This window comes from Pinus tabuliformis, chromosome J (genome assembly GCF_031772625.1).
Source record: "Pinus tabuliformis cultivar Carrire ecotype Pingquan chromosome J, CPIR1, whole genome shotgun sequence".
Lineage (NCBI taxonomy): Eukaryota > Viridiplantae > Streptophyta > Pinopsida > Pinales > Pinaceae > Pinus > Pinus tabuliformis.
Window position 1 is genome coordinate 447,844,457 of NC_142295.1, and position 27,459 is coordinate 447,871,915.

Consider the following 27,459-nt stretch of genomic DNA (forward strand, 5'->3'; position numbering starts at 1 on the left):
TCCCAACTTCTTGACACCCCTCGCTAAATAGATTATCCCAAGAGAGTATCCAAGAGAGCTAGCTACCAAGATATCTTCATAACTTTCCCTTATGTCTTTGAAGGCCTCACATTCTAAAATAAAATGCTTTTCTTTTTCCACTTTTGGTAAAAAACAAAAAATACATACTCTTTCCTCCCACACTTCTTTTGGCCTTTTCCAACGCCCTATTTCACAACATCTAACTTGATTATCGTTTATGTATTTGTGGTAAAACTAAAAACTAATAATCTTATTTATATAAACCAACCTAAATCCATCTTATCTACTAAATATCCAAAAAATAAATAAATCTTATATCATTTATCTTACTAAATACATCACATAAAAACCATACATTTTTATATATATTAATTATCCTCATAAATCAATTTTCATTTTTACCATACATTTAACTTAACTACTTTACTCACCTCAGCTCACCTTTCTATAAAAGGCTAGGCCTGCATCCTCAGCTCTTAGAAGGCTAAACCCTCATGCATACCGCACAGTTATATTAGTTCTGATCAAAAGGGATTTTTGGCTGGATTCACCCAATTGCCTCGAATGAGGAGATGCTCTAAATTTTTAAAAACAAGCAAACTACCAATTCAGCTCATTCGTTCAATTATGTAAACCACAACCCTAGTTATAGAAACCAAGCTAGAATACTGAACGCCATTTTATGATTGAATCCAAATACTAATTTATTTAAACCCTGGCTTGCAAAACCCTGAGGATTTTCTTGAGTGCAAGAGCAAAATGTATATATATTCATAAAAGCAGGACCATGAGCTTGGAACCAGAAGCAGACACACTGTCAGACAATGCGAAGACTAGGCAGCGCAGCGAAAAATACAAAGGAAGCCCTTTGAATAGCCAGCCATCCATAATTAGAAACCATTTTAAATGCCCAAAGTCTCAAGGCAGGAGCTCAGCGATAAAATACCGTGGAGGAAAGACGGTCTTCAGAGCTGTTGTTGTGTGAACGTCAGCAACAGAGTAGAGTGGAGTTGAGTGTAATATGACATCCCCAGCAGCTTTGGCTGGAGAAATAGAGGTGGAGGCGTTCAGAAGACTTTATCCCCTGCAGTTCTATGAGCGTCACCTCAATGACAATGTCCGTCCCGATGCCAGGCCTCTTGGACGAGCAAGAGCCACCTCACTTGCTCTAGGTGTCTTTGCCTTTACCTGACCCCAGATGGACTAGTGGTTCCACGCATGTATTTTGGGTATGTTTTTCTTGAGTGTTTTTGTTGTCTATATCGTGATGAGCGGTGTTGTGAATAATGCTTCAGGGACAGTGCCCACTGCAGATGGCTCAGCCATGGCAAAGATTGGCCACACTGTAAGCTTACTGCCTCTATAATACTTTTCAAAAATTGTCGGGTCATTTTGCATCTCATTTTGAAAACATCTGTCTTATAATTGAGGAAGTTACAGTGATATCTGAAGGTCATAAACTTCTAAACAGGGAAGAAAGGAAACGATCTGTATGTTCTCTACCTCTGCAAGTTATTGTTTTCAGAAATTCCAGTGTACTTTGTGCAGTGCATTTCGATAAACAAAACATGCCCCTTTTCAATCTACTTTCACCCAAACATGTTTAATATAGGTTAAGAATTTCTATAGAAATAGCTGCGGTAGACCCTCTCGTGATATCATCTGGGTTTGGCATATTATGTAAACGTTTCTTTTACCATTTGGGTGCTTTTTTGATCGCAGACCATGTTGGCTGGAGTGAAATTGGAAGTGATGACGCCTGCTACAGACGCTCCGGATGAAGGGCGCATTGGTCAGTTTGAGTGTACTTTCAACTTTGGAGCTCTAATATCTCAATCCTTATTTGAATTTGGTCCCTGGCATTAGACACCCAATTCTTATTCTGCTGGAGTTCTTTGCATTCAGCTGTCGACTTTCAAATGCCACCCATTTGTTCTCCGGATGTTCGCCCTGGCAGACCTGTAGATACAGCAGCTGTGATTTCTGAGCAGTTGTTTAGCGTCCTTGCGAGGTAGGTGCCTCTCAGTATATCTTAAATAGTTCTCAGGTAATCTATCCTGTTGCAGTTGGGAGAGCTTTATTGGTGCCCCTATACTGTCACATACTCAATCCGGTACAGGATTGATAAATTTTTTAGATATTCTGTGTAGAAATTTTATGCTGTCAATTTGCTGATTGATTGAGGGTGACTGAAGCGTTGTCTTTGCATTCATTGTTTTTAAAGCATTTGGGTACTTTTAATATTGACCAGGAGTTTAGTACTTGCTTCTCATAAGCACGAAGAAGGATCAGAAGAAACTGAAATGCAGATCTTTTGCTGTTTAAAAGATGCATGTATAAGATGGATCTATGGTCTTATGTTTGTTTTTCAGTTTTTTTATTGTAATGCATAAGTGGCTAACTCTTTTTTTTTTTATTATATTAATTTGTAACTAATTTTTCTAGTGGCTTTTGGCAATTTCTTTTTGTCAAACAACTGACATAATTGAAATGTAACCTGGAGGCCAATGTTTATGACCTGCCAAAATGGCATAGGAACTGAAATATTTATTGTCCGAATTCTAATCAGACTACTAAAGCGTAATGGTTTCTTTACCAGCTTTGCGGATGGAGGTTGTGTTCAGGGCAATGTCCATTGTTTATTTTGTCACCATTTCAAACTCGTATATCTGTTTTCCAATTGAAGAAGTTGTACATGTGAGGATGAAATCATATAGGTGGGAAGAAGCAATAGCCACGATAAAAAGGCGGAGTGCCGCATAGGTTTGTTTGCTTTGATTTTAGGATCCACATATGACTATTTTATAATTTGTCATTGCATCATCAATATTGTTATTAATATCATTTTTATTTCTTGAATGGGATGTTTTAGTTACATAGAATAATTAATAACGATACCACTTGAGTGGGGCCAATTGGTCCTCAATAGGTGAACTTCAAATTACCTACTTTTGCAAGCAAGCCATCCCATAAAGGGTGTTGCTAAGCACATGCCTTGAAGGGATTAGAACCCTAGTGGGCAGCTTGAAATGCCACTGCGGTTGTGTTAATTTTAGGTATGTTCTATGCTTAGAGCAATTTATTCCAATTTTCACAGTTAGCTCAATATCTTTTTCAGACTAGCAATCACACTAGCATAATAGTAAATTGCAGATAGAACATAAACATAAATCGCAGAAGACAAGACAAGACAAGAGGACACAAGATGTGGCACTAGCCAGGGACAAACCCCAATGTGGGGAAATCCTTGATCAATTCTTCTTATATGTTCTTTAATAGTTCAACAGAGAGAGAGAGATAGTACATATACAACAGAAGTCAACACTTTGACTTATCTAAATAAGAGCATAGATCATCTCTAAGAAGATGATACATGAGGTAGCTGAACTCAGTTGAAGACATGCTGCTTCAACTGATTCTCCAAGGTGACTCCATCACCATGCCGCACCTATCATTATGCTGCACCCATCATGACTGTACCCATCACTATATTGCATCTCCTCATGCTGCACTATGCTGAGCTCTTCATTGCACTATGCTGCACCCAAATGCATGCTGCAATACCTCATCATCCTGCTGCTGCAATACATTCTTGCACCATCACTACTACTGTGTGCACTATGCTGCATTGTACATCCTGTACCCATTGCTGCTCCTGTGTGCACTATGCGGCACTGTACATCCTGTACCCATTGCTGCTCCTGTGTGCACTATGCTGCACTATACATCCTGTACCCATTGCTGCTCTTGTGTGCACTATGCTGCACTATACATCCTGTACCCATTGCTGCTCCTGTGTGCACTATGCTGCACTATACATCCTACTATGCTGTCTATAATGTTACAACATTCATCATAAGGCTTGGATCTATCATTCATGATTGTGATTCAATCAAAACAATAGATAGAGCATCCTTATTTATAACAACGTTAAGGGTCGCTGAAGGTGTGGCTTCTTTATCTCAGCGTTTAAGTGTGAGAGCATTCCTTCTATGACAACAAGGGTATTCCTTTTATGACTGAGTGTAGGATGAGGGCTTTTCCTTCCATGACAGCGAGGGCATTACTTTCATGACTGCGTATAGGATGAGGGCTTTTCCTTTCATGACAGCAAAGGCATTCCATGTGTAGAACACTCTTTTAAGACAACGTTTAGGTGCCATCTCCATTAGGCAGTGTAGCAACTAAGTTTAGGGCATCTCCTCTCCCTTAGTCCTGCGGTTAGGGTTTCTGCCTTCATTTCCATGGCTACGTATTTAGGGCATCTCCATAACTGCGGTTAGGGTCACCCTTGGGACAACGTATTAGATGAGGGTTGTTTTCCTTGACGGTGTAGAGGATTACGACATCTCTTCTTCACAACATGACCACGTCCTAGATCTAGGTCATGCGTAGAGTTGTCATGAGCTAGGGCTCTTTTAGGACTGCGTTTATCCCTTAGAGATTCTTCTTTCCACTAAAACCCAAAACAAGTGGAGAAGAAGAAATCTCAAGAGAGTTGTGTGTCCAAATGACTTGCAAGGCACCTGAATTTATACTAAAACATGAAGCGAAAGTGGGGGCAGATTAGTTGCTAGCCAACCTTGACGAATTGTCCCATAACACAAATAAATTCATATCTCCATGAATACTTATTGAAATTGGATGATCTTTAGATCAATCCTACACCTCTTGATGAGAGGATTCCAAGAAAAATATCAGTTGCCATAAATAAGATGACCCACATGGAGTTTCGATCTAGTTGCCAATTTTAACACTCCCTCTCAACCAGGGAGAACTCCATCTGCTAATCCATCTGCTAGATTGTACTATCTCTGCCATCAGTGCCCTGCACTGCTTTGCTCTGCTCTACTGAACCATGAAGAAGAAGAATTGATCGAGAATGTCTCATACCATTCTCTATTGATCCGAAGTTAGTCCCATATGAAGAGTGTGTGTCATGCCACTCTCACTGATCCCAAATTCGTTCCAAAAGAGAGTGAGTTATATCACTCTTACTAACTCGAAGTCAGTTTCATTGATCCCATATCAATATCAAAAGAGAGTGTCTCAAACCACTCATACTGACCCGAAGTCAGTTTCATTGATCCCAGATCAATATCAAAAGAGAGTGTCTCAAACCACTCATACTGACTCGAAGTCAGTTTCATTGATCCCAGATCAATATCAAAAGAGAGTGTCTCAAACCACTCATACTGACCCGAAGTCAGTTTCATTGATACCAGATCAATATCATCCTAGCATAGGGAGTGCGGTAGTAACATGATACGTACATCGGTACTACTATGGTCCCTTTCCTCATTTCCCTGCTCATTGGCCAGATGAGAGATAGTTGCCATGAGTCCCAGACAACATGGGTAGGATGTCTCAGCAGGAGAAGGATAAACCACTCGTCTTGCCTACATATTGCAAGGGGTATCCCATGGGAAGGTTGAACCACTCACCTTGTACACAACAAATCACTAGGGGAACGCTGAACCACTCACCCTATGATTGTGCCTCGGCAGGAGAAGGATGAACCACTCATCCTGCCTACATAGCAAACCATTAGGGGAAGGATGAACCACTCACCCTATGGTTACTCATTGCTCCCAAGCCCCTCGGAGCTCCCAGAGCCCAATGTCCATATCATATAGGACCCTTAGGAGAGAGTCTCTCCACGACTCCTAGTCGTTCTCGGAAAGTCACAAATTTGACCTTTCCCCGGGGCTTCAACAGAATGTTGGTGACTTGCACATCAGTCCAATGCGATGGAGCCTTCTTGCTCATCAATGTACCATATCCCAGATAAAGTGGTACTTGATGTCTATATGCTTGGAGCGATCATAACACACGAAATTCCTTAACAATCGAATCCCCCTTTGGTTGTCACAGAAGATCACGGTGGTATCCATCATGTGTCAAACAACTCACTGAAGAGCTTCCTCAACTAGGCAGCTTCACACGAGGTCATACTCGTAGCTATGTATTTGGTCTCAGCGGTGCTTAAAGAAACCGACTTCTGCTTCCTGCTCATCCAGGATATTGAAGTAGAACCCAAAGAGAACCAACACTCAGAAGTGCTCTTGCGATCCTCCACACTGCCTGCCCAGTCAGCATTCAAATAATCATGCAACTTTACATTTCTGGCTTTGTATCTCAATCCATGAGAGATTGTGCCCTGAAGATATCTTAGAAGATTCTTGACACCAATCCAGTGGGGCTCAACCATATATGAGCTGAACATGCTAACTGCAAAACACATATCCGGACTGGAGTTCACCAAGAACATCAATGCTAGAATGAGTTTATGAAACTCAGTGGCATTTCCCAAATCAGGATCGACATCCCTACCACATAACTTCTGAAAGTTAAGATCCATCGAGGTAGTCATGGGCTTGTTGTTCACCATTCCAAATTCGGAATCCAACTCCCTCTTAGTCTTGCAAATGAGAGGGTCTGCACCTGTCAGAAAGAGGTCATCCTCATAAGGTGCCAGTATGAGAGGTGTATCATCCACAACCTTTAAGCAAAGGTTTGGATCGGCTTCACTCCTAGTGAATCTCAGCTTCATCAGACAGCTATCAATCCTCTCATATCAAGCCCGGGGGTGTTTTGCTTTAAGTAATAGAGTGCTTTCTTCCACCTGCATACATGAGATTCCCGATCATGAATCTCAAACCCCTCGGGTTGTTCCAAACCTGTGGACTTGCTACATGAGGGGAATGGTCCCCTTGTAATATTTTCCTTCGGTACATCTCAGACATGTACCTTCATGCTTTTCTTGAATTTAGGCATCCCTGTCATCATCTGACTCACATCGAGTGGGGCCCCATAATAAGCAGACCTCCGGTGCTATAGATGAGATGTGTCAACTGACATGGTCCCTAATGGACTTCCTGCAACTTGATACAAATTGCCAACCCTGAACCTATGAGTAAAAGCATCTTTGAAAATTTCATTTTCAAACACGTACCTTTCCATCGATGAATGCCACCTTGAAGCCTTTGGCTTCCATTGTCGAAATGGACACCAGTTTCTTCTTGCGATCAGGTACATAAAGAGATTCTTGTAAATGAATCGAGTTACCCTCATTCAATTGAGGGGTAACATTCCCTACACCCTTTCTGGGATAGGTGGCATTGACTCCAAGTATAATCCCATGATTGTTTCCATCTCTACCAAATTAGAGAGAGCACCCATCTATCTGATGAAGTGCCTCGAAACATTACAATTAATAAGCGAGATTCCCAAAGAGTCTGGAGGAGAGGGCCAATATAAGATAACGCTGCTTTATCTTGTTAGAAACAAAATTTGATTCTTCATACATGGAGTTCCTTTCTTTCTTTGAAGAGTCGACCATTTCTTTGATGACTTGCATTACCTGTCATTCCTCCGATCATTGAAGATGTCCCTGGAATGATTGTTATCATCATCAAGTGATGTGTCCCTACCATTCGGACACTCCTTCGCATAATGGCCGAACTTATTGTAAGTAAGGCATTTGCCTTTCCTTCTACCCTTAGATCTAGACTTCCCATTGAAATGATCTTTAGGTAGGCCATCAAGTGCTTCCGCTGCGCCACATTAACATTCTCTGCGTCGACTTCACCCTTGGTGAATTTGAAGAGGGATGAGGAATCCATTGATCTTTTTGTTCTTTCCAACTGTCTAGGGTGATTGCTCTTTCACTCTTGCTTGGACTTTGTCTTCACCTCAACTCTGATACCATGTTAATTTTAGGTATGTTCTATGCTTAGAGCAATTTATTTCAATTTTCACAGTTAGCTCAATATCTTTTCCAGACTAGCAATCACATTAGCATAATAGTAAATTGCAGATAGAACATAAACATAAATCGCAGAAGACAAGCCAAGACAAGAGGACACAAGATGTGGTGCTAGCCAGGGACAAACCCCAATATAGGGAAACCCTTGATCAAGTCTTCTTATATGTTCTTCAATAGTTCAGCAGAGAGAGAGAGATAGTACATATACAACAAAAGTCAACACTTTGACTTATCTATATAAGAGCATAGATCATCTCTAAGAAGATGATACATGAGGTAGTTGAACTCAGTTGAAGACATGCTGCTTCAACTGATTCTCCAAGGTGACTCCATCACCATGTTGCACCTATCATTGTGCTGCACCTCATCATCATGTTGCACTCATCATGACTGTACCCATCACTTTACTGCATCTCCTCATGCTCCACTATGCTGAGCTCTTCATTGCACTACGTTGCACCCAAATGCATGTTGCAATACCTCATCATCTTGTTGCTGCAATACATTCTTGCTACTGCTATATGCCCATCATTACCATGTTGTCCCATTGCTACACCATGCTATGTCCAACATCACTGAGCTACACCATGCTGCACCATCACTATGCCCAACATCCTTGAGCTACACCATGATGCACCATCACTACTATTGTGTGCACTATGCTGCACTGTACATCCTGTACCCATTGCTGCTCTTGTGTGCACTATGCTGCACTATACATCCTGTACCCATTGCTGCTCCTATGTGCACTATGCTGCACTATCCATCCTACTATGTTGTCTATAATGTTACAACATTCATCATAAGACTTGGATCTATCATTCATGACTGTGATTCAATCAAAACAATAGATAGAGCATCCTTATTTAGAACAATGTTAAGGATAACTGAAGGTGTGGCTTCTTTATCTCAGTGTTTAAGTGTGAGAGCATTCCTTCCATGACAACAAGGGTATTCCTTTTATGACTGAGTGTAGGATGTAGGATGAGGGCTTTTCCTTCCATGACAACGAGGGCGTTACTTTCATGACTGCGTATAGGATGAGGGCTTTTCCTTTCATGACAACAAGGGAATTCCATGTGTAGAACACTCTTCTAAAACAACGTTTAGGTGCCATCTCCACTAGGCAGCATAACAACTAAGTTTAGGGCATCACCTCTCCCTTAGTCTTGCGGCTAGGGTTTCTGCCTTCATTTCCATGGCTGCGTATTTAGGGCATCTCCATAACTGCGGTTAGGGTCACCCTTGGGACAACGTATTAGATGAGGGTTGTTTTCCTTGACAGCGTGGAGGATTAGGGCATCTCTTCTTCACAACATGACTGCGTCCTAGATCTAGGTCATGTGTAGAGCTATCATGAGCTAGGGCTCTTCTAGGACTGCGTTTATCCCTTAGAGATTCTTCTTTCCACCAAAACCCAAAACAAGTGGAGAAGAAGAAATCTCAAGAGAGTTGTGTGTCCAAATGACTTACAAGGCACTTGAATTTATACTAAAACGTGGAGCACAAGTGGGGGCAGTTTAGTTGCTGGTCGACTTTGATCAGTTGTCCCATAACACAAATAAATTCATATCTCCATGAATACTTATCGGAATCGGATGATCTTTAGTTCAATCCTACACCTCTCGATGAGAGGAGTCCAAGAAAAATATCAGCTGCCATAAATAAGATGACCCACATGGAGCTTGGCCCTAGTTGCCAATTTTAACACGTTGCCTATTGAATCACAATGACCTTGGTAGTCTATTCCTCCTTGTAACCAAGCATGGGAAATCCTTGAAGACTTAATATTGTTGACACGTGGTAATTAGGGAATTCATCAATGTTGAGCTTCAAGAGACTCAAACCTTTGAGCTCCCCAACTTGCGGGAGAGATGTCATGTTTGGCTCATAATTGCTTGACCTAACCCATGGCGATAAAATATTAGAAGCATTTTGTCTTGCCCTCAACCACCTCAAATGAGTCTAAGATTGTTTGTATCTTGCTAGCCCCAATCAACCCATAAGCAAAGATGTCACAAGTGGGATTTGAACTTGGTTGGAGAGGATGACTTCTCCTCTCAACCACCCAACCTAAACCTAAATGACAACCTCCTTGGTGGTTAATATCATTAAGACATAAATAATGCATTATTAGGTTATTATTAATGGTAAGAAATATATTTCCGCATTGTGGGTGATCATGTAGCAAGGACGAAGAAAACTTAAGAGATGGGAAGGATGGGGGTGGTGGAGATTTGTGCCACCTCCCACCTGGTGGCAACCATTAAATAATATCCATGCGTGCAAGGGAAGGCTGAGGAAGAATGCAAGCATGGGGTGGTGGGTTAAGTCAGCGCATCTCCATCAACGCGCCATTATTGTGAGGTGAGAATGTATGTCTAGACTAATCTCATGGAAGAAGAAGGGATGCATACAAAAGGATATGGAACTCTCTAGAAAATCATGGTCAAGAGGCCTCATGGGTTTTGCTTGATCAACTTGCCATGTATCTTTTGGGAGCCCTGTTGAAATAAAAAAATATTCTAATTCTTGATTCCGTTCCATTTTTACGATATGGTGGTTCTCCTTAGCTAGTGACTTATTAAGATTTAGGGTTGGTGCAATTTTCTGGTATGGGAGGTTCGGGTTTTGGCTAGAATCAAGGTTGGTACCTCATTTATGGAGATGGGAACCTCAGCTTATAGGGTTGGTGGATAATTCAATAGTGGTTCTTGGTAACATTGTTTTGATTTCAAAATTTTAGGTGAGTGAGAACTCTCTAGTGAGTTTCGAGTCTCAAGTTGGTTCTTGTTGTAATTTCCTTGAACAAGTGGATTTATTTGTCATAGCTGTTTCCTTTCGTAGCTGTTGTCTAGTCTCTGTTTTATGGGGGGTGTCTGTATAGTCAAGTCTTTTTCCTTCATAGAATATAGTTACCTGTTTAGCTCTTGGCTTAAATTTTTTTGTGGGCAATTTTTATGTGCGGTCTTTATTGTGATTGGCTTAGCTAGAACTGGGACTGAGTTTAGCTTTGGGGGGAGTTCTCTTGCCCGAGGTTTAAGTTCCTTGGCTCTGCCTAAACTATCAATTCCTATTACTCATCTGGTCACCCCTGCTCGCTCAATTCTTCCCTTCTCTTGTTTACTCGCCCGGAAAATTCTACTGCTCTTGGTCCAACTTCATACCAAGTGTTGAGTTTGAAGATTCTTGTTCTCCCCTTTGCTACCATGGTTCGCTCAACTTGCACATGGGGTCATAGGGGTGAGAAGAGGTCAATACCCCCCCTCCAGCCCTCGGGTTCAACTTGCTGCAGAATGCTTAGTTGCTGTCTATGTGCATTCCATCCCACTTGAAATCAAAAGAGAGATACAAGAGGCCAAAAGGGAGGCCATGATAGAACAAATATTCATCACATATGTTGATGTGAAGGAGGAGGTTGGAGCCTAGGTCTCGGACATAGGAAACACTAGAACCCGACAAAGTAGATATATACAGACCATTGGCATTTACTGCTGGTTAAAAATCATTATGGGTAAAGTTTTAGTTGAGTGTTCTGAAACATAGCAGGAGATCATAACAGATTTCCTTAAAACCCAGTAGCTTATTTGCAATTTTCCAAGTGTGCTACCAGAAATACAAACAATTGCTGTTCTGAAAACTAAATTACAAATACATTGAGTTTTCTAACTTAGCATACACAACGGAAATAAATAAATTAGAAGACAAACACCATTCAACAAATAGAACACAAGATATACCCAGGAAACCTCCACTACCTGCAAACTGTGCATGTCTTTTATTATTCTTTGGCAAAGGTAATTCTTCATAAAATTTACAGCAAGGGAAAGCTTCCCTTTCACCACAAAAAATTCTGATAAGCTCTCCCAAAGAAAAATCGAACTCCTGCGCACTCGTTCGGCTTATCTGTGTGCAACCCTATCTCTCTGCGCACACGTGCGAGCTGAATGGCTGCACTAAGGCTATCTGTGTTAGAGCAATTCTGTCCTCACTTAATCTCTCTTTCTTGGTCGCTGAAACTTTGCGATCTGTTGAAACTCTAGTGTCTCCCTTCACTGATTTGATACACACTGCTTGTGCCCAAGGAACTGGCCACTTCTTCAGTGTATCTCCTCTTATAATTTTGACCGAAACCCCACAAACACTCTCAACAACTGCAATTAGATCTTGGCAAAGGGCTGAGATTAAATCATAAGTTGACTTTAGGATTTTAAAATTTTCCTAAGTCTAACTTTAAGAAATAGTTAAATAAATTAATATTCTGCTAAGTGGCTGTCTTGTGGGTACCTTTGCTAGCCTTGGCACCTAGGAAAGCAGAACCCTTACTTCTCTACTCCAATCAACACTCCCTCTTTGAGAGGAAGGTGTTTTGCACTACACCCAACTTCACTTTGAGGTAAAGAAATCTGCTTGTGGCAAAGCCTTGGTCAGAATGTCTGTTGTCTGCTCCTCTGTGGGTACATACTGGACTGTAACTACACCTCTCTGAACAATGTCCTTGATGCAGTGATAACGTATGTCAATGGGCTTTGAGCAATTGTGAAACACTGGATTCATAGAGAGTTTGATGCAACTCTGATTGTCATAGTGTATCACAGTGGGCTCTAGCTCCTGTCCAAACAAGGCCACGAGCAACTTCCTCAACCAGATAGCTTTGGATCCTGCCAAACTGGTAGCCATGTACTCAGCCTCAACTGAGCTCAATGCAACAAATCTCTACTTTAGGCTAAACCAAGAAATAATTGCTGATCCAACATTGAATGTGTAGCCCGATGTGCTCTTCTTGTCTGTGGAACTCCTTGCCCAATTTGCATCAATGAAGCCCTCAAGCTTCACCCCATCAACTTGTACATACCACAATCCTTACTCTACTACCCCCCTAAGATATCTCAATACGTGCTTGGCAGCAACTCAATGCACTCTGGCAGGCTCGACCATAAATTGGCTCAAAGAGTTAATTGCAAAACATATGTTTGGTCGCGTGTTAGAGAATCTAGGGCAAAGTAGTGTTGTGGTGATTCTCCGAGACTTGATAACAATTTGTGAAGTCTTTTTACTTTTTCTTAGTTAGCTTATACTTCTTCTTGCTCTTATTAGTGCATATGTGTGTGCTTCATCAAACGGCTACCAAAACAAAGTACCAAGAACACAAAATTTGGCTCTCTGCTAGAGACAAACCCTCTCCACTCTTGAGAGGGAAACCCTTTGTAAGTTTTCTCTTAATGAAGCTTCTTATTTGAACAACTGTCAAACCCTAGACCCTTGATTAGGATATCCTCCGAGCATAACTCAATTCCTTCCTCTTTCTGCAATGTCACTTTCGACGCTTCCTCCGACACTTTGTCTTCCAACACTTTTGTCTTCTAGTTTAGGAAACCCTAGAATATTAGGGCTCCTCTTCTTTGCTATGAGGAGGTCCTTCTCTGCTTATCTTGGAGACCTTGTAGACCTTTCTCTACATCCAAATGATACCCCTCAAAGTGCTGTCTTTAGACTGCTGTCAATTTGCAACTGTACCTCGCACGTGTGACTGTTTCTAGCCCTAGAAACAATCCCTTTCTTTCTTGACTTCCTTCGTTTGTGAGGGTTTCTCCTTCGCTCTAGAGGGAGGTCTTGTAGACCTTAAATTCCACCCCAACCAATGATTATTCTTGACCTGAAGTATGACTGCGGTTAGGGCTGCAGAGTGGCCTTCTTACTTCGCATGTGTGGCTGAGTTGACTTTAAAAAGTTCTTCCTTCACTTTGCTTGAGAGTCCTTCTTCCTCGCTATAGTAGGAGGCCTTTATAGGCCTAGTTACTAGCCCAAACCACAAAGAATAGACCCCTGCAATTTCACTGCTGATCTGGCCGCAGATTGTCCCTTCTTTCTTCGCACGTGTGGCTGTAGCAGCTTCAAAATAGTCCTCCTTTGCTTCGTTGTTGTCTTCTTGCTACGCTGCCCTTGTAGCCCTTCTCCTCGTCTTCTTTTAGTCCTTAGAGGCTTCTATTACTTGCGGATTTCAGAGCTTGTGAAATATGTCCAAGTGAGGAGTGGGCAACCTCTATTTATAGAGGTCTGTCCCTCCTCCTTTAAGCCGACTTGACAATCTCTTAGGCCGACTTGCAGTTGCATTATATTTCAATATTTATTCATTGTTTTTGCTGCTTGTAGACTTCGTTGCTGCTAGGAGAGGATTTGACTTGCCCTGGAGGTATTCCCATGACCTTATATGACATCATACATGATGTAACATGCCCTCAAAGGGTCTTATCATAATTACATTTTGACTTTGATTCCTGTTGTAGCTCTTTTATTTTTGATAAGTTAGCCATTAGTTGAAAAAATCAAAATGCCATAGGAAAAATGATAAGTAGGGATATGGACCAAAAAACAAAACTGAAAATAAAAAATGTTAGGATTTATTATTATTTCAGTTCCATATCATAAAAAATGATAGGGTAGTTGCTCTAAAAAAGGAAGGCAAATAAAAAATGTTAGATAAGCAATAAAATAAAATATTTGCTTTAGAAAAATTAATTAAGGCTGCTAGTTCAAACGCGCCTTTAAAATTATTGTTTAGTTTAAAAATAATGTTTAAATCCTTAACCAGGGTTTAAATTATTATAATAAACATGATCGCTTTGCAAATAGTCAATAAATATGATGTCGTAAACGACGGAAACGACAAAAAGTCAAATCAAGCGCCGAATAACTATCGAGCATCTTTTAATGGATAGGGTTCACTCCGCCCAGATCGACGACAGAGGAAGCTTTTCAGCCCCCCTTCGGAGGTTTCTCGTTAACGCGAGCGGGGGGGGGGGGGGGGGTCCGAAAAGTAGTTTTAATGGCTGCCATTTTTTGCTACGTGGCATTCCCGTAGCGTTTTGGGCCCCCAAAGCTCAAAACCGAAAACCACCGCACCCCACCCCACCCCCCCGGAAATCCCGTCGGCGGTTTTCCTCCATCCAATCGTTGACCTTGTTCTTGTGCCATGTCATAGACCCATTATCCTTTTCCATTCACAACCCTCCACGTCATTAGTTCGTTATATCTCACCCATTTGTCGCCCGCCATGTCGCAAAGCTGTTGCGCCCTACGCTCCAAAATCGTTACCAGCCTTAGTTAACCGTTTAATATCCCGTTAGACATTAATTCTCGCTCCTCTGCAAATTAATTGCCTACGGCTAGATTTAAATGGCAAATTAAGCCCGATTTCATTTATAAATACCCCATGGCTCTACATTTTACCACTTTTCTGTTTTCGTCCTATCACCTAAAGCCTTTTTCGCTCTGTGTATTTTCCCCTGTCATCTGTCTTTCAATTAAAACAATTTCCAAATCCCTCACCCGCAGAAAATGGCTCCCAAGGCTAAAACACAGAACGCTGTTGAAGAAGGAAATCCATCTCTACAACATTGCTTGATTTAGATCACCTTCCCCTTGTAAACTCCTTGTTCAAAGCAACTGAATGTGAATGCGAATTCGATTTCCACGAATTGCATTTATGATTAAAGCAGAAATATGCTGATAAAGAGGATCCCATTCGTTTTTGGGAGACACTTTTGCCCTTGTACTCCTTTCCCAAGACTCATCACTTCCCTGATTTAATCACTTGGTGTCAAGCCAGGTATGATCTTGTACAAAGAACAATGATGACTCAGGATGGAAAAATCCTGATCACCATTACTGCTCAGAGCATAAACCAAATGTTAATGATACCTCCATCTGACTCCCTTAGCCTTTTCTCACTAGTAGCTCTCATGGACCTTTACAATAAACTCACTTTCCCACAGAGAGCCCTTATCTTTGAACTTTTTCTACCAGAAGATGTTGAATTACCCAAGAGAAATCCACCTTATCCATCTTCTATGTTCCCTGAAGCCACTAGACATATTATCTCCCTGCTATCATACCTCCTAGGCTATGAAAATGATCAATCTGTTGATGAATCCATCCTTGGATTCTTTTCCATTTTCAACAAAGAATATCAACCTGCTTTCATGTATAATTATAGCCAATTTCTGGCTGATAATATACATGAACAATTTATGAATTTTACCACTCAAGGAGTTTTCAGATATAGCTCAGTCATAATCCATTTGATTTTGTTTCAGCAGGGAGATTCATTGCCCATTCAGCTTAACAGACAAGATGAGCAGGGAGTGAATCAATCAGTGATTCACTGGACAGAGTTAGTGAAAGCAACATCATCAAAGTTTACTTTCTCTCAGTTTATAGATTCTTTTGTACATCCAGTTCTTCAATTACTCAATAGCCAGGCAGAGCCCAAAATTGGAGAAGAGATTAAGAAGACATTGCACTTATCAGAGCAAACCAAGACTGGTGACTGGTATCTCTACCAGAACTACACTGAGATTAGGATATATGGCAGTGAGTTGGCTCCATACAAACTGCCTAAGTATGTGCCAATGAGGATATTCTCACTGGAATACATCAGGCAGATGATAAATATGGATGAAGTCCATTTTGTCTCAAGCAAGAAAAAGTCATAGTTCAAACTCAAAGCCAAGGTAGGGACATTCATTTGTAATACTAGGTTTGTAGGTATAGAGGCAGACAAATTATTGAAGAGTATGAATCTCCAGCCAAGCTTCACTTGGTCTTATGATCCTTTTGGGATCATTTCAACCCTAAGAGTTCAGTTGAAGGCAACACCTTACAACCATACTCCCAGGCCAGAATTGGAGAAGTTTATGAACCAGGAGCAGTGGTTTGAAGGAACTCTCACAGAAGTAGATGAACAGGTTATATCCACTCCACAGGTAAAGACTCCAGTCACTCAAAGTACTCAACACAAAAGAGCTAGAGAGGAAACTGAGTCAGCTATAGAATCAATTAAAGAGTACTATATACTACAAAAGAAATTGAATACAGGATTGTCACTGTCAACAGGGAGCAAGCCACCAGAAATAATTGATCTTGGAGAATTGGAAGATGTTTCATTAGCAGGGACCACTGATCCCAAACCTCCTTCTACTTCTTCAACTCCTTCTTCAACTGAACCTATGGAGATTATTCAGTCAACTGAGACCAGCTCAGCAGAAGATACTAATATCTTCTCAACATTTTTGGAAATCAAACAAAAGAATGAAAGTCTTAAATCACAAGTATACAGTCAGTTTTGGAAACAAACATCCACTTCTCAGCACAGACTTCTCTCTGCCTTTGACAGTGAAAGAGGAAGGATGCAAATGGCATTTTTGCAAGCTCAAATTCCATTTCCCAAATCCACAATAGATTACAAGAAGACTATATTTTTGTTTGATGTAAACCAGATACATCCTATTGACCAAATGGATTTGCATAGGCAATCAGGGGAAATGTTATTTTCAACAATGACTACAACTGCCATGTCTCTTTCAAAGCTCAGAACTGCCTTGTCAAATGTGCAGTCACAACTTAAGATTGAAAAACTGTCATCTTTATCTAAAGATAACAAATTGAAATTTTAGAAGATATTATTATTAAGGTCGGATATGATCCCCAAGACTGTAAAGCAATTGAAGAAATGCTCAAGAAGAAGAATACAGAGATAGCAACCTTGAAGAAACAGTTGAAACTGCCTTCAACCGAGGATCCACAAACCAAATAGATTGCAGAAAATGAACGACATAGGGAGGAGATGTTGAAGCTCATTATTGAGCAAAACATATAGATCAAGAAAATGGAAGAGCAAATAGAACAACTGCTCAAGGAAAAAGAGGCATCACAGCTTGCTGTGACCTCAGTAACAACAATTCCCATAACAGGTACAGATTTAAGCTCATCTCCTACTGACATTGCTTCATCTTCAGCAACAGTTGAAGCAACAAGATTATCACAGGAGTTACAGGTACAAAAACAACAAAATGAAAAGCTACTCCAGAAGTTCCAAGCCCTGGAGTCACAGAAGGTAAAGAATGATACCTTGTATGTAGAGGAAATGCAAAAATCACACAGGTTAGAACAAAGGGTCAAACAATTAGAGAGTAAGACTCTAATGGCAGACACTTTGGCCCAAGCCAAAGAAGACATCTGGTTAGATATCATCCACTCCATAACAGAAGTATGGCCATCCATACAAATCATTTTTGAGCAGCAAGAATTGATTGCTAGATGCAGGACAAAGATAGATAATCAGAAGGCAACATTGGGCACAAAACCCAAAGAAGCAGCAGGGATGATCAAGGTACTAAACTCTAAGACTAGGCAACAGTTAGAAGAGATAAATATTCCAGATAGGACAACTACTATTTTGGAGATTAAGAAAGTCCTAATGAAGAAAAATCTATTAACTCAGCTGAAAACAAAGTGTGAAGCTTTGAACACTGCAGTCAGAAGGTTTCATTCTAAATTCAGTATGTTGCATAAGAAAGGTTTACCAGAGTTAGTGTCATCAAATGATCAGCTAGTAAAATTGGAGGATTATTGTGAAAGATTATATACTATTGCAGCAGACAACAGTCAATTTGCAGGGATAAAAAGACAGATTACTGGCAAAGAGTTTTTGGAAGCTTTGAGCCCTGACCTCACAATTAAATATGAAGTTGGACATCTCTTTCTCACTAAACCCAATTTTGAAAGATATACCAAAGTTGATGAGATACTTAGAAGAATGGTAAATCTGGAGATACTGAGTGAGCAGAGGTGGGATTAATTGTGTGAACAATTGATTAACTTTCAATCTCAATAAGAAGACAACACAATAGTTTTGAAGGAACAATCATCAACAACTTCCTACCTAATAGGGACACATCATTCAAAAGTTTTCTTTTCCTATTTTCTTTCAAGCTATTTTTGTAATAAGTTTTGGATATTTTGTTCACTATCCAAACTAGTATAAATAACTCTCTTCTACGAGTTATTAAAGGTGGCACCTTTCCATAAGCAATTTTGTAAAGCATTGATGTACAAGCTTTTTCTAGATCACTGATAATAAAGCAAAGGATTCTGAATTTGGTATCATATAGTTTTGTTTTCTTCTGTAAGTTTTTCATGTGTTTCATTCATTTTGTTAATTCTGCATATGCTTAAGTTTTACAGAGATATCAGGTGAGAATAAATGTGTTATAGTTATTCTTAAAATTCCTTCTGAAGTTATTATTATAAAGAGATTGAGATATTGGATTGTTTGTCTGAAAGGCTCCCTCTAAATCATAAAATTGTCAGTATCTTATGTTAAGCATATTTTATTAAACTTCTGAACATTGGTCAAAGGTTTCCCCACTTATGATGATTTATATTTCTATCTGAAGTTCAAAGTAATCATATCTTCTTACTATTCTTCTGCACATTTTATCAACTTAAATCACTGTGTGAAGTTAAATAGCAGCCCTTTGGTTATTTATTAGTACTATCTAAAAAGGTTAAATACATCATTCTTATAATTTGTTTTATGTATTGGTCCTCCATAAAAACCAAAACCAAAACCCCAAAAGAAATATCTTAGATGCTCTGGCATGATCAATTGACCACTATCATCTCAGAGGTACAACAACTCCCTAGAAGCACTTCAAAATGTGCTTGACCTATTTTCAATGAGCACGAAACTCATTGACAAATAATATCGAAATAAATTCTCTTTTCTTGAATAAGTACGAATATCAAAATTACATATATGAAGACCGAACCTAGTTACATCTTCTCCAACACTCCCTCTTAAATAGGGAGGTATTCATACAACATTACAAGGTGTTTGGAAATTTTCAATCTTGAAGAATTCACATAAGAGAAACTGGATTAGCAATCCATTTGTTATAGCATCATATCCATCAACATTGTCATAGTGCAAGGCCTTGACTAATGACTCCATCTCTTTACAAGACCATGAGCCACAACGCTGGCGAGACCAATGATTTATAAACACCTTCATCATTGTCTCTCAAGGTACGTACCCACTCGGGTGTTCTCGAGTATGACCTTCTAGGACTATTCTTATCTTGGGTTCCCAGCCCTCAAATAATGTCGGTCCTCTTGCCTACTCTTGTCTTGGATGCCCTACACATCCTCAAAGAGTATCAGATGCTAGATGATTACCTAATCCTCCCATTCTTTCTTCTTGTGTCTACATTTCCATTCATGGCCTTCATCTAGACTTACGACTGTTAGTCCTGCATGACCCATGACATGGAAAACACAATAGTCACTCCTTTGTAATCATGGGTGATTCAAAACTCCCTCTTGATCAGGGACTTGTCAGAGCTCCCTCTTAACTGGGGACTCTTTCCTTCATCAACAACTTCTTCTTCGTGGGTCCTTTAGTTGCATGATCTCCTTCCTTTCTTGATGTCATGAAGTCTTCGATCAAACTTCTTCTCGGTAGGGCACCATCCATCCATCACTTTCCTTCTTGGTTAGTCATGTCATTGCTTCGTGGAAAGTGACTATCAGGGTCTTCTAGTCATCTTGGCTACTCCTTTGTCACTAAGTTGCATGAAACGGGGAAACGGAAACGAGTTTCCGAAACGGGAAGCGAAACGAAACGCGACCTCCCCAAATTTTGGAAACGGGAAACACGAATATATATAATAATATATATATATATTAAAAATATTTAAAAATTATTATTATATATATGTGCAATCATAAAGCATGAATGATACATTTACATTATATGATTATAATTTATTACATTTAAACATTAAGATTAAATTTACATCACATTTACTCATGAGTCATGAATGATCACATAATGAAAATAAAAATATAGGAAAATCCAAAATCAGCCTTTATTTATATTAGTATATGAGGTTGCAAGTACAATAAAGACTATAAGGCTGCAAGAACTATAGAGACAAGTCACAAAAGACTAATCCTCATCATAACAATCCTCATCAAAAATAGAAGCAGCACAATGCTCAACAGTGGATGGTAGTGCTGAAGAAGATGATGCACCAATTCCACTATCAGATTCGCCCTCAATATTCAGGGCAGCAAGAGAGAGATCCAAATCAGGATTTTCTGCATCCACATCCCATTCTTTAGAAGGACCACTGTTGTATTCTGGACCCCTACGAGATGCAAGGCGAAGGTTGGAGTGCACATAAACAAGATCCTCTGCTTTCTGTGAGCCCAAACTATTGCGCTTCACAAAATGAATAAAACCATAAGTGCTCCAATTCCTTTCTGTTGATGAAGAGCTTGCCACTTGTGAAAGAATACGAATGGCAAGGTTTTGCAAATGTACACCATTTGCTCCATGACAAATCCACCACCTAACTGGATTCATGGTGCTTCTCTCCTCCAAAGCTGATATATCTGCATAATCATCTATTCCTGCAGCAAAACTGGCAAATTCCTCCTTTAGCTCCCTATGTAGATGAGAAGGAAACATTCTCATAAGTGCTTTTTTCACCCCAGTAGCCACCTCTCTATCCTTATGGGGTGCCTTCCTCTTCCCATTGCTTTTAGCAATAAGCTCCTCATCATAAAATTTGGGGTTCAAAGCATGTGCTAAAGTGTGCAATGGTGTATTGAAATTGTTCCACCCGTCAACAATGATTTTCTTGATCAAACCAGCAAAATGATCATCAACAAACAAAAGTTGTGGAGACTCCTGCGAAATGATTTCCATAGTTTTCTCAACCATGGAATCCATGCCATCATATACCTCTCCCAAGAAAGGTTGGTCAGTGTCAGCACTCCGGAGAAGCTCAAATGCAGGGGTTGTGAACTTTAGCAAGAAATCTACCTTGCTCCACCAACCCTCATCAAGGCACAATCTACGCACCATAGATCCCTGCTCTGAATCTGCTTGTCTCCACTCAATCCAAAGTTGACTCACCACCATACAAACTAATGCATGCTTAACCTCAATAAGGCGGCGCAACATCACGAAGTTTGAGGCATATCTTGTCTCAACAACTTTTAACAACTCCAATTTGGAGTACTCTCGAAATATGGCTTGAGACTGGTGGTGGTTGGTGATGAATTTGATAATCTCCCTTGCTTCCCCTATGAGTTCCTTTATCCAGGAAACTTTGTTGTCGATCTCCTCTAAGATCAGATTCAGATTATGGACAATGCATGGTGTCCAAAAGATGTGGTCATACCTCCCCTCAATAATTAAACCTGCAGCTTTGCAAACCGGTGCATTATCCGTGATAACTTGCACCACCTTGTTAGGCCCTATTCGTTCAATAGCTTTTATAATAACATCAGCAATGTACTGTGCATCTTTCACCTCTCCTGAGCAGTCTTCTGCCTTGATAAACATTGCTCCTTTGGGGGAAGTGGCAATGATATTTATCAATGGTCTGCGCCTCATATCTGTCCAACCATCTGAGACTATGGTAACCCCAGAGCTACTCCAGGAAGAACGAATTGGAGCTAAAATGTCCTCCACAAGGTCCTTCTCATTTTTGAGAAGCTGGGTTCTGACTTTCTCATAGTTGGGCCCCTTGTACCCTTGAGGAGCTTTGTTAACTGCCCTTATCATATCTTGCCAATAAGGAGAGCGAACAACATTGAATGGGATACCACATGCATAAATGCACCTAGCCACTCTGGAATCAGTTTCTTCTCTTGCTTGCACATTCACCAATCTAGCAATTCTGCTATCCTGAACTGAAGGGGATGCCCCTGGGCCTCTGGTATTTTTGGGTGCTGGTTGTTCATGTTGTTGAGTGTGACCAACTCTCCTCTTTCTTGCTTCAGCTACAATCCTTGGCTCAATGTTAGATGGAGCTTGAGTAAGGTCATCATGCCTTCTCTTAGTACCATCCGCCTCATCTTGCTCTCTTTGATATGCCCTCCTTGCCAACGGATCTGATGTTTTTGTGCAACCTGAAATCCCCTGTCCTCCTCCATGCAATAGATGCGCCTTCACTCTTGGGTAGGAGCCCTTGTACGTATTATTGCAAAGATTGCATCGCCATTCCCATGAGCCACCACCTCCACATCTTTGAAGCTTCGTCACATGCCTCCAAAGAGGATAATATTCAGCCCTTGGGTTGGTCCTAGGGCTTGAAGTTGCAGCTGCACTTTGGCTGGAAGCCATTGCTGCAAAAATAAATAAAAAAAACAAATCTGTAAATAATAAAAACGTTTTTCATATTTTTGGCTGTATAAACCCTAGAAAAATTAAAGAAATAGTAAGAAAAAAACTAAGAAATGAATGTGGCTTACCCAAATTAATTTTCTGTGGCTGAATCTACCCTAGAATGCCAGAAAAGAGGAGAAATATGGCTGTAGCTGAGCCAAATCTGCTGCAAAAATAAATTTAAAAAACAAATCTATCAATAAAAAACGTTTTTCATATTTTTGGCTGCCTAAACCCTAGAAAAATTGAAGAAATAGTAAGAAAAAACTAAAAAATGAATGTGGCTTACCCAAATTAATTATCTGTCGCTGAGACTACCCCGAAATGCCAAAAAAGAGAAGAGAAATATGTTGTAGCTGAGCCAAATCTGCTGCTACTGAAATCTCCTGCTGAAATCTCTTTCTCTTGCTGCTGAAATCTCTTTCTCCTGCTGCTGAAATCTACTTTGCTCACTGCTCAAAACACCCTAGTTGAAACAACTGCCAGTCTCCAAGAGAAACGACTTGCTGAATAGTGTGATGAGAGAATGAGACAAACTGCTCTTTTATAACTTTAGAATAGGTTTCTAGAACATCCTGGAAACCTAAAAAAAATTTAAAAACTAATTAAAAAAAAAGTTAAAAAACACAACATAAATTTGGGGAAACGTGGCTTGTACGGCTTGGAAACGCGTTTCCGTTTCGGGAAACGTGGCTGTACGGCCGGAAACGCGTTTCCAGGCCGTACAGTATGCGGAAACGCGTTTCGTTTCGTTTCCCTGGGTGAAACGACCCCTAGGGCCACGTTTCCTGCAACTTAGTTTGTCATTTTGTCCATGCTTCGGAATGCTCTCCTCATGGATGCTCCATCATACTAGCTAGGTTATATGCTTTGACCGGATAGCCCATCATGACTTCATCCTGATATTGCTTCAACATTGTTTTTTCTTTTGTTGGATGGCTTCTTCATCACAACACCTTGATAGAGTAGAATTAGTTATCTGCACCTTTTATATCTCCAAGGTCTTCAAAGGTGTCAAGGGTCCTTTCTTCCTTCATCAGAGTTATTCTGCCTTCTTTTGGGAGATATCTTTCAAGGCATTTTGTCAAATAGTGATCCTCAGTGATCATGATGTTCTTTCACATGCTTGATTTCTTTCTTTATTTGCTTCTTCTCAGATAGATTGGTCAACCACCTAATGCTTCTTGTGGAAGCATTCCTTCATCCCTTGCTTTCTGGACTTGTCAACATTTCTTCTTGCTTCTTAGTCAGCAATCTTATGCTCCTTATGTGAGCATGTTCTTTTGTTGACCTTTATTGCATCGTGGTACATGCCTTCGAGCATGTTCTTGGTGAAAGAGATCCTTTCATGCTTGATCATGTTATAGAACTATACCCATAACTCAATAATATACAAATGATGACATGACTTAAACTTTGATGCATACATACCTCATCTTGATCCTCCTTGATCATTCTTTGGTGTAGCCCTTCTTGCTTCATCTTAGCCTGCCTGCATATCATCCCTTTTCTTGAATCCCATGAGTGGGATTCCCAATGAGACATTTGCCTTGGTTCACGAACCTTCTCTTGAAGATTCCATCATAGGATTTTAAAGATCCTTGCCTTGCAAATGTTTCCTACCTTTGATGATTTAGTTCTTTGAAGATTCTTGTCATGATCAAGTTTTCTTCCATCATATATGAGGTCCTATTCTAGGTATGCTCCTTCTACATGAATATCTTTGAGCTATATTTGCCATGCTCCTATATTCTAGAAGATATTTCTACTTATGCATTTTTGTTCTTCTCATAAATGCTATATCTATGTGAGTGTCTAGAACTCCATGTACAACATGCTGCTAGATTCTAGAGAGTCATTCTAGCCATGCAATTTAATTTATTCCTATATGCTCCTCTTCTACTCAAAACTTTGAAAGAAATCTACAAGGAAAGAGTTTGACCTAGCCATAGTAGAGACTTGGAGGATCTTCCTTCTTTTGCTTCTTTCCTTCCTCTTGCACCTCTTGAGTTATATGAGCTTCTTCTCTCTTTCTCTTGTTGTTGTTGTCCTTCTTAAGCTTGGGACAATTCCTTTTGTAGTGTCCATATTTTTGGCATCCAAAACATTGGATCTTGGACATGTCTTTGTTGTTTGTTCTTCATGGACCAAACTTGCCAAATTTACCCTTTCTTTCGGCCATGGTAGCAAATGCTTGCTCCTTTGATCCCACATCTTCTTTCGCCTTAAGTCTAGTCTCCTCTGTTCTGCATAGAGACCACATATCGTTGCGAGTGGTTGCTTCCTTCTTGGCATAAATGCTTGATGTGATGTTCCCCACCCCTCAGGTAGAGCATTGAGTACAACAATTGTCATCTCTCTGTCAAACATGACTTCCCCAAGCTCTTGAAGTTGATCTTCCATCTTAGAGATTTTCATGAAGTAGGGAGCTTTTCCTTCCTTTGTTATCTTCAACTTGTATAATTCATTCCTCAGAGACAATACTTCTCCAGTGGTGGATATTGCGAATTGCTCTACTAGCTTATCATAAATTTCTTTTGATGTCTCAAACTTGGAGACATAGGGAATGAGAGAGTCCTTGATTGATTCTATCAGAATCCTTTGAGCTCTTGTCTCATCCTTACTATACTTGGGTAAGGCTTGAGTTTGTTCCTTAGTAGGGACAATGATGTTCTCCTTGACATATTCTAGGAGCTCATTCTCCTTGAGAAGTAGATCAATCCTCTTCTTCCATGCAAGAAAGTTATTGGTGCCTACCATTTTATTGCTTTCCTTGCAAAAAGACATTGATGTATATTCAGCAGTGATGCGAAAATCGCGATTTATTCAGATTTTCGCGATTTTTATTTTTTCCCGATATAATCACCTGATTATTAAACCGTTTTTTCTTTTTGGTTTGCGATTTTTTTTTTTTTTTTTTTTTTTTTGTTGCTGAAAAAATTGCGATAACAACGCAAAAAATCGCAATTCGATTAGTAAAAATCATTGGGCCAGAGGACAACAGGTTTATATTAACAAAAAACGATTTTTTTTTTCATTCATTTCGACAGACAGGGGCAGCGGTGGATTGGGAGTGACCTAGGAGAAAAAACTTGTCGATTGGGAGTTGATTGGAGGAGAAAAACGACTCAAAAACCCTGGTGGATTGAGAGCTGAGGAGGAGAGGATCAATTTTCTCCAGCAAACCGGTATGGGCACCAAATTTATGTGTTTTGTTTTGTTTTTTTTTATTTTTTGGTTGGGTTTGGATAACCCATTGTTTATCAAATATTTTTGAATTGATTTGATGGGGTTTTTGTTTGTTAAATTGTCAAAAATTCCATGTGTTTTGTCATGTTACTCATATATGTAATTTTTTTTAATTTTTGTAACTTGCAATCATTATTTTGCCATAGGTTCACCATTCAACTTCAAAGTTCAAATTTCATCTTACAAATTTAAAACTCAAGAGTCAAGAGTTCAACCAAGTTACAAACATGCCAAGGAAATTGGACCCTCTGTGGGAATTTGGTGAACCTGATGGAGGGTTTGATAGAATGAACTTGAGTTGCAAGTTGTGTGGGCATCATATGTCGGGGGGGTTTATAGATTGAAGTATCACCTTGCACAAATCCCTGGATTGGATGTAGGGCCTTGCACAAATACAAATTTGGAAATCGTCTGAAGAGCCATGAGATCATTGGAAGAATTAGAGTACGACAGAGAGGCCAAAGCAGAAATGAAGAGGCAACCAGCAAAGAGGGTGTTAGGCTTAGGTGAAGGAAGTGGCACTGGTTCTACTTCAGCATCAATATCTACAACCAACCCGGTAGCTGCCTCATCATTTTTATTCCTAGAACCACACCTAGTTCACAACCATCTATCACTTCAATGCGTAAAAAACTGAGAAAGAACAAGCTGACAAGTTGTTGGCGAAATTTCTCCTTTGGAGTGATATTCCTTTCAGCGTTGCAAGGAATAAGCCATTTTTCCAGCCTGCTGTTGATGCTATTGCAACTGTTGGCCTAGGGTACAAAATCCCTTCTTATGATGACTTTAGAGGCTGGATTCTTCAAAATGAAAAGGTTGACTGCACCAAAAGATTGGAGGAGTTTAGGGCATCATGGGCACAAATAGGATGCACTGTGATGTCGGATGGTTGGACCGACGAAAAGGAGAGAACCCTTATAAACTTCTTGGTTAGTTGTCCCAAGGGGACAATGTTTATTAAATCTATTGATGCATTTTCACATATCAAAGATGCAAAAACTTTATGTGATTTGCTGGACGTGTTTATTTTGGAGGTGGGTGCAAAACATGTTGTCCAAGTCATAACGGACAATGCTGCAAATTATGTTGTTGCTGGCAGGTTGCTTATGGAGAGGCATTTTACTTTATTTTGGACACTTTGTGCTGCACATTGTATTGATTTGATGTTGGAGGACATAAGAAAAATTTCCTTCGTCAAAGATATTGTTGAGTCATCAAAAAACATTACAAAATTTATATATAATCATACATCTGTGCTTAGCTTGATGAGAAAATTCACCAACAATAAAGAGTTGGTGCGCCCCTCCATTACACAGTTTGCCACCAGTTTCATATCTCTTCAATCCCTCTTGAATTCTATGTGGGATGTGAAGAGAATGTTTCTTTCAGAGGAGTGACG

At 40.0% G+C, this 27,459-nt stretch overlaps 1 protein-coding gene across 1 annotated transcript in view; it reads left to right on the forward strand.

Moving 5' to 3' along the window:
- Positions 1-499: 499 nt before the first annotated feature.
- Positions 500-27,459, forward strand: part of LOC149227744 (3'-5'-exoribonuclease family protein) — an 82,534-nt gene continuing 55,574 nt past the window's right edge. The window contains exons 1-4 of the mRNA XM_089377902.1: positions 500-1,193; positions 1,317-1,366; positions 1,744-1,813; positions 1,927-2,032. Coding sequence (XP_089234028.1) covers positions 1,043-1,193; positions 1,317-1,366; positions 1,744-1,813; positions 1,927-2,032 — 377 coding nt within the window. The 5' untranslated portion in view covers positions 500-1,042. The remainder of the gene's footprint in view (positions 1,194-1,316; positions 1,367-1,743; positions 1,814-1,926; positions 2,033-27,459) is intronic.